The 7,746-nt window shown below is 36.3% G+C and overlaps 1 protein-coding gene across 1 annotated transcript in view; it reads left to right on the top strand.

The window, feature by feature from the left end:
* The first annotated feature begins 1,181 nt into the window (after positions 1-1,181).
* LOC103507197 (cadherin-23) overlaps positions 1,182-7,746 on the top strand; it is a 58,368-nt gene continuing 51,803 nt past the window's right edge. The window contains exons 1-6 of the mRNA XM_026822120.1: positions 1,182-1,515; positions 3,954-4,069; positions 5,621-5,662; positions 6,057-6,221; positions 6,979-7,108; positions 7,278-7,450. Coding sequence (XP_026677921.1) covers positions 1,326-1,515; positions 3,954-4,069; positions 5,621-5,662; positions 6,057-6,221; positions 6,979-7,108; positions 7,278-7,450 — 816 coding nt within the window. The 5' untranslated portion in view covers positions 1,182-1,325. The remainder of the gene's footprint in view (positions 1,516-3,953; positions 4,070-5,620; positions 5,663-6,056; positions 6,222-6,978; positions 7,109-7,277; positions 7,451-7,746) is intronic.

Here is a 7,746-nt window from a genome sequence, read left to right as displayed (position 1 = left end):
CTCTCAACGTTTGAATATTATAATAGAGATTAATAAATTTGATTGTAAAGGAAATATCCAAAAGCGTGACCGAACTAAAATCCTTCTCAAAGCACATTTGAAAAGATATTTGTGTTTTCAAATTAATCAAAAGGTAAACAGAAACAGACATATTTGAGCAGAATCAACAACCAAACAATAAGAAAACATAATATGTAAAGGAAATATCCAAAAGCGTGACCGAACTAAAATCCTTCTCAAAGCACATTTGAAAAGATATTTGTGTTTTCAAATTAATCAAATGGTAAACAGACATATTTGAGCAGAATAAACAACCAAACAATAAGAAAACATAATTTTGCTATGTCCTATTATTATTGAACGAAGTCCTTACCTAAACAGGAACTAAAAGATTCTACGTATAACTAACCTGCACACAGTAAAAACTGTTCACTCACCTATAGCAAGTCATTCAGTAATATACCAGCTACCTTCTAGTGATTCCACTAGGTATAGGGTTTATGTAATGATAGTGCTAGAAAAATATAGAAGTCCTGATTTAAATCAAAATCACGATCGATGATCGATATACGATTCCCAGAGATATGTACCTACCTGGTGATCGAAACCAATTTGCAAAACTGTTTGAACTTCTGTTAAAATAAGTTCAGTCCTAATGAGTTCTTTTTCATAGATTTATTTTCGTTCCAATCTTAGGTACCTAAATCACCTCTGATTGGATCATTCAATTTCTAAGGAATAATGTTATAAAACAATAAGTTCTGATTTCTGTGTTGCAGATATGTGAACCGTTCCATTCATTAATCAAAATGCCATCTTCAATATCCTTCAAACTAAATCACCATCAAGGATTTTGTTTCCAAACGAGATTCCACTAGGTATAGGGTTTATGTAATGATAGTGCTAGAAAAATATAGAAGTCCTGATTTAAATCAAAATCACGATCGATGATCGAGATACGATTTCCAGAGCTGTGTGTACCTACCTGATGATCGAAACCAATTTGCAAAACTGTTTGAACTTCTGTTAAAATAAGTTCAGTCCTAATGAGTTCTTTTTCATAGATTTATTTTCGTTCCAATCTTAGGTACCTAAATCACTTAATTTCCAAGGAATTCAATTCAATTTCCAAGGAATAATGTTATAAAACAATAAGTTCTTTTCTGATTTCTGTGTTGCAGATATGTGAACCGTTCCATTCATTAATCAAAATGCCAAGTTCAATATCCTTCAAACTAAATCACCATCAAGGATTTTGTTTCCAAACGGATTTCTTAGAATGTTGAGTGTCAACAACTTCTAAATGAGTGTCTGCAGCAGGAAGAATGATCAATCTTTTGAATGCTGGTGTCAACAGGGTAAAGGAAAAACACGTGCTGCTTATAGGGACTTATCTTCTGCTGTCCGCCATATTGGTAGACTCTAGTGTGAGTGGAAATCGGGCGCCGCGATTTATCATCGATGAACAAACCGAGATCGTCATTCGACTCAAAGAAGGACCGGACACACCTGCAGGTAAGTCAAGTTAGGTACATTTTTAGAAGCTTAACCCATCCTTTAGGGCCATTTGCCTTTGCTCATAATAGATTTTGAATTTCAGAACAATGTACTTTTATAAATGCAAATGATTAAAAGTACCTACCACGAGTGGGCATATATTCTCATATACTCCGTCTAAACTGTTTTCTAAGTTCTCGGTATTTTCGAAAAGACCATGATTGCCTAGTGCAAAAGCTTTGCATCCTTTAGGGCCATTTGCCTTTGCTCATAATAGATTTTGAATTTCAGAACAATGTACTTTTATAAATGCAAATGATTAAAAGTACCACGAGTGGGCATACATTCTCATACACTCCGTCTAAAGTTTAGACTCTAAACTGATTTCTACGTTCTCGGTATTTTCGAAAAGACCATGATTGCCTAGTGCAAAAGCTTTTCAGTCATGGGGAAACATAGGTACATTTCCATAAGTAAACATGCCTTCCAATCCTTCACATTTTGTTCCTATTCTCTGAGCCCTGAGTGCCTACATAAATCTAAACATTCCAAACAAAACCTGTTGTAGTTTTGTAATTAAATGAAAATTGAACCATAAAAGTTATCGTCTTGAAAATGACAAAAGTTAAGTTCAAAGCTTTGAAAACAATACGCTAGTCAATCGTGATGGTGGTTAGATCATAAATTTCACATCAGCTGTAGTTAGGTATGTAACTGTGGGAGACCCTATTAGGAGTTACATTGCAGGTTGTATGTTCTTCTTCGGGATTCATTATTTCATCGCCAGTTGTATCATAATATTGATTCTAGCTCGGATTCTACTTACCAAATCGGATTAACACTACAACGAGTTCAATCCTTTTGTGAGGTATTAGGTCAATCCTGGATTTGCTCTCATTAGCTATTACCATCACTCGTTAATCTACCTCAGTAATTCCTGAGCTAAGAGAGGTTTTTTTATAGGTATGTACCAATTAATACACCTCAGTAATCCTCGACCTAAGAGAGGTTCTTTAAAAAGATATGTCTGGAAAAACTCAATAACAATCTTACAAATTAGGTCAATCCTGGATTTGCTCTCATTAGCTATTACCATCACTCGTTAATCTACCTCAGTAATTCCTGAGCTAAGAGAGGTTTTTTACAGGTATGTACCAATTAATACACCTCAGTAATCCTCGACCTAAGAGAGGTTCTTTATAAAGATATGATTGGAAAACTCAGTAACAATCTTACAGTTTTCATTGCCTTGAATTTTACTCCAGCAAAACTTTATGGAAAGGTGAAAACGTTTTCCAACAATTCTCTTATGTATTATGTAGGAATTGCTTTTATGTAGTAATAGGTACTTGATTTTTGACCTAAATGTAATTTCAAGGTGGGAACAATAAATAGGTAGGTAACTACCTACATAAACAGTACATTTTCTTGAAGTTCTAATTAGATATCTAAGTGCTAGTTAAGTATCTACTACCTACTACTTAAAACGTACGTTCAAGTTTGCAGTCAGCGATCTTCAAAATGCCACCATTCACCTAGAAAAACCTTGCTTTTCTTCTTGTATTCCAAGACATTGAGACGTGCTCAGGGAATTATTGGTCAAATTATACTTTTGTGGAGATCCGCTGATCTTTCTTTAACTATTGTCGCTAAATCCTTCATTACAGTGGATTATTATCAGACATTTCCCATCTTCAGATTATTCACCCTGTAATTGACGTGCACGATTCACCCTAGCATGAAAATAAGAGCTATACATCAGTAGAACTTCAAGATCCAAAGTGCACCTCGCACATCGTTGTCATAGGTCTAGTAAACGTTGCAGCATGGATGTATTGGAAAGGTTAACGATATATTGCAACTTTGCAGAAACCTTTTTTTACCTTTCATTTCATCATCTTTGATGCCAGCTTAGCGCTCTGAGAGCTATCTTCCAAGTCAAAGGTTCTGGATTCTGTGGTGAAGGGAAAATATGAGAGCATAGGATTTTGCTCCAGAATATTGTATTCCTAGAATACCTACTTACTCGTATGTATTGTTAAAGAAGGCCACTGTGGTGTCAATCATTGGGTACACGCAGCACGATTGGTGTAGGTGATAATTACGTGAATATAATGGCATGATTATTGAGATAGGGCAATAGTTCTCGAGCTTGTTCAGTAGAAAGGAAGTAGGTACCTACCTAAGAAAAATAATGAAATGATTCAGAGTGTAGAAACAATAATGATAATACCTACCTACAAGAAAAGAAACCGCAAAAAGTCGGAAATCTCTGATTTTACGTTTTCCGGGGATCGAATAAGCGGAACACGAAATCTGGAAGACTTGTTGAAAGAGTCCTGGTAGGTAGTTGTCTATCATTCGATAACTAGAAAACTTTTGCAGCAACCATTTTGCTGTTTTCCATACCAAATTGACAACTAATATCTCCAATGGTCTTATCGCTTTTGTTCCAGGAACGTTTATCTATCGTCTGAGAGGGGCAGATCCTGATGGAGATGTTCTGACCTTTGGAGTTCAAGGCCATGGACACGATGTCATACGGATTGAAAATCTCAATGTGATGTTAAAGGTAATCTCTACGATTGTGACTTTATTGGGATTACTTACGAGCATGTGATAAATCTCTGGTACCAAAAGCGAAAACTCCAACATAAGTTGAATAAAGACCTGACCAAACTGTATACCAAGTGAGATTATTTGATATATTGGTATATCGATCACTATTGCAACAACCTTTAGTGATTTTATCTATCCATTGCGAAAACGAGATTGCTGATCTAAAGAACTAGACATCTAAAGAACTAAAAGTACTTGAAACAATGGCTGTGCCAAGTACTTTGAAAGTGATAACATAGAAGAAGATTCTCCTAGTGTAACATTCACTTTTAAAACCTTCTATGCATATTTAATGAGTTTTGATGCAACACTTTTCAAGAAAGGAAAGAAACTTTGAAAGGTTTTGTATTTATAACCTGAACAGACTTTTGTAAATCGAGAGATACGGTTGAAAAAACTCGGAGAAGCTTTGCTTAGACATTGATGTGATGTCATGCAATGCATGTGATGGGCTATCATGCAACATTGAGACACCAGAGTCAATATTAAAGAAAATGGAAAAGTTTCTTGACACTCCATCCTATCATGACTCGTGCAAAATTTGAACAGTAATGTAAGAGGGTTCATAGGCGAGAAATCGATGAAGTGCATCAAGCTACACATCCACTAAAATTGCAACAAAAGCTATCTAGTACAAACTCTACGAGTATCTATATGTACTTATGTATGAATGTATGTAACTGATTTCCTACATAGTTCTTTTTCTATATACATAATTTATTGTACATTAAGTCATGTAAATACACATGTAACTTCTGGTAAATAGATCGGTCTGGGAGGTACAGTCATAGCGTGTAGTCATCTCAAATATGTCGGAACTTTAACGCAAGTAAAGATTGATGAACCTTTGTAGCATGATGCAAAAAGAGTACCTACTCACTCATGCCTCAGTTCTTTGAACTTTTGCGAGAATACATATAGATAATAGGCATTAGCTTATCGAGAAAGAGGATTACGGATTCGCTCATTCGGACCTGATCAAAAAGAAATCTCATTCATAACCACTCCTATCAGCTATTGTGCTATTTGCATAAACGAGGTTGACCAAGGATTTAGGGAAACACGAGTATCATGCATCTACCTTTCATAAGTACTTAGGTATTGTTTCGATCTTGTTAATCTGAATTTCAATCGGAACTCTCAGATAGAAACAAGAACCGATCTGATTGTCCAAGGTCCTTGCTGAAATAGCCTTACACCTTGCTAGATATTTTATAATGGACTTTATAGCTTATTGGATCTATCAATCTGCGTTTGACCCAAATAAGAATCCAACACAAAAGAAACGATTCCATCATTCCAATTTTAGATGCTTGCACTAACGAGATGTATATTGTTCTGAGAAATGTATTGGACACTAGCAGTATAAATCGTTCTAAACATCGTGACCGAGAAAAACAAATAAAAAATGTACATTGCAAACAAATCAAAATTAATATTTTTTCAAAGTCAGACATCAAGTGATCAAGTGAATGGCAAATGATCGCAGTGAAGAATCGAATGAACGCTGGAAGCAACGGATGCTGATGAAGGACCATATGGACAGGTAGGGAATTTCGAAAGGTGTTCCCAAACATAGTCGTCGATTTACAGCGATCGACGGCCGTCGACTATAAATATGAACACACGTAAACACTTTGATACGGGAATAATTCATTAGACAAGATAAACCTCAGTTAAGTCAGGGCTTGCCATTACAGTATCAACCTCAGTGTTGATTTGGTGGGTCTTCCAATGACTAACGTTTCAAATTAGGACATTAAATATATCAATTTTAGTAGTAGATACGAAGATCTGTTCTAAAGATCTGTTCGATTTTCTAAAGATCTGTTCGATCTTCTAAAGATCTGTTCGATTTTCTAAAGATCTGCTCGATCTTCTAAAGATCTGTTCGATCTGTAAACTTCTAAAGATCTGTTCGATTTTCTCTGTTTCCCTAGGTTGTCTATCATCTGGAAAATGTGGATGGAGATGAGAAGGATTTGTTTTCAATTTCCACCGTCAACGGGAAAGGCGTCATCAAGCTCATTGGTAAACTGGACTATGAGAATAAGTTTCTTTACCAGCTCAAAATTCTGGCCGTGGATCGATCTAACAACGATAGGGTGAGTTTTACTTAGGGTATGATTTGATTCCGAGATAATCAAAAAAAGAGAACTCTGAGAACGTATAGGTGGTACACGTTCAGTGTTTTCAATAATAACAAATGAGATACCTACAACAAGAAAATGTCATAATACCTAATTTTATGGTACAGTAAATTTTTCCTAACGGAAGATCCAAAGACACAATCACGAACCCTGAATTGATCGGGAAAAAGTGGAGACGATTAAACTTGGACTGATCGTTGAAGATTTGGCCGGAGTCAAAGGAAAACAAACTGCTACAGGTACCTATTACTGAACGTAATATACCTACACATATCTAGACAATTTAACTTGTTGACCGAAGGAAGTGAAGGTCTATGTTTTAACTCGACCGTTTTGCATTTAATTCAGATGTTTGTTTGTTTATTTATGTGTTTATTTGTTCCGCTTTAACTCGCGATTGCCTGGTCCGATTTTGATGAACTTTGAAATTCCGAACCCTGGACCTCGGCCTTTACTGGTGCCATAATACCCTTCACTTTGCAACCTGTCTGACATTCAGAACTGTATTGCAAATTCATCGTATGACCTTTTATATTTCTTAGAACACCTATCACGACCGGGTTCTTTCCTGATATGGTCTACGAAATGATGACCAAAGGCGTCCTAGCTTACTAATCTTCCGAGGAAAACTGTCTTTCCATGTCTTGATTGGGCCATTTATCATATAGGTCGGATGAAATATAAGTCAACTTTTGTTTCTTCATATTTTCAGAGGAATACAGGCACAGCTGCCATTCTAGTGAAAGTGCAAGATGTGGAGGATCAACCACCCGAGTTTGTGGCAGTCAGCTCCGTAACCAGAGTCAGTGAAGATGTACCAGTTGGAACCTCAGTATTGCAGGGTAAGATAGCTATAACTGAAGAGTAGGCAGGTTGTATCATTTGCTCATATTGATCCCAGACTGTTCCAATTAAGGATCACGGTCCTCCCCGGAAAGTCAAAATTTGACAGCACTCCTAAGAGATATTATACGTTTTGTCGTTGCCTAACGAGTTCCCTATTAATTTCAGTGAAAGCCGTAGATGGGGACCGTGGAATCAATAACAAGATACTATATTCAATCTCAAGTGGCAGTCAGGGCATTTTCGATATTGATCCTAACACGGGAAACATATTTACATTGAAAGAGTTGGACCGGGAAAGTGCCACCAGCAACAACGGGGCTTACATTTTGGAAATCAAGGTAAGTACCAGCTTAGGAGAATGTGGAGTATTCATTCATTCCTGTATTTTCGTCCTCTAGCTGTTAAATAATATGTATTTAATAATATATTTTTCAAAAATTGTGTGGCCTATACAAGAGACTAGAGATATCAAATTTCAATTATCGTATTATTCGTTTTCCTGTGCCAGTAAAGTGGGTTTAACCTCTTCATCAGACGGATTTAAGGTTTGCTGTCCGGATCTCTGGCTCATTATAAAATAAGAAAACCCCTACATTTTGGAAATCAAGGTAAGTACCAGCTTAGGAGAATGTGG

This window comes from Diaphorina citri, unplaced genomic scaffold (genome assembly GCF_000475195.1).
Source record: "Diaphorina citri unplaced genomic scaffold, Diaci psyllid genome assembly version 1.1 scaffold295, whole genome shotgun sequence".
Taxonomy (NCBI): Eukaryota; Metazoa; Arthropoda; class Insecta; order Hemiptera; family Psyllidae; genus Diaphorina; species Diaphorina citri.
The sequence above is the reverse complement of the archived record's forward strand: the minus strand, read 5'-3'. Positions and strand labels throughout refer to the sequence as shown.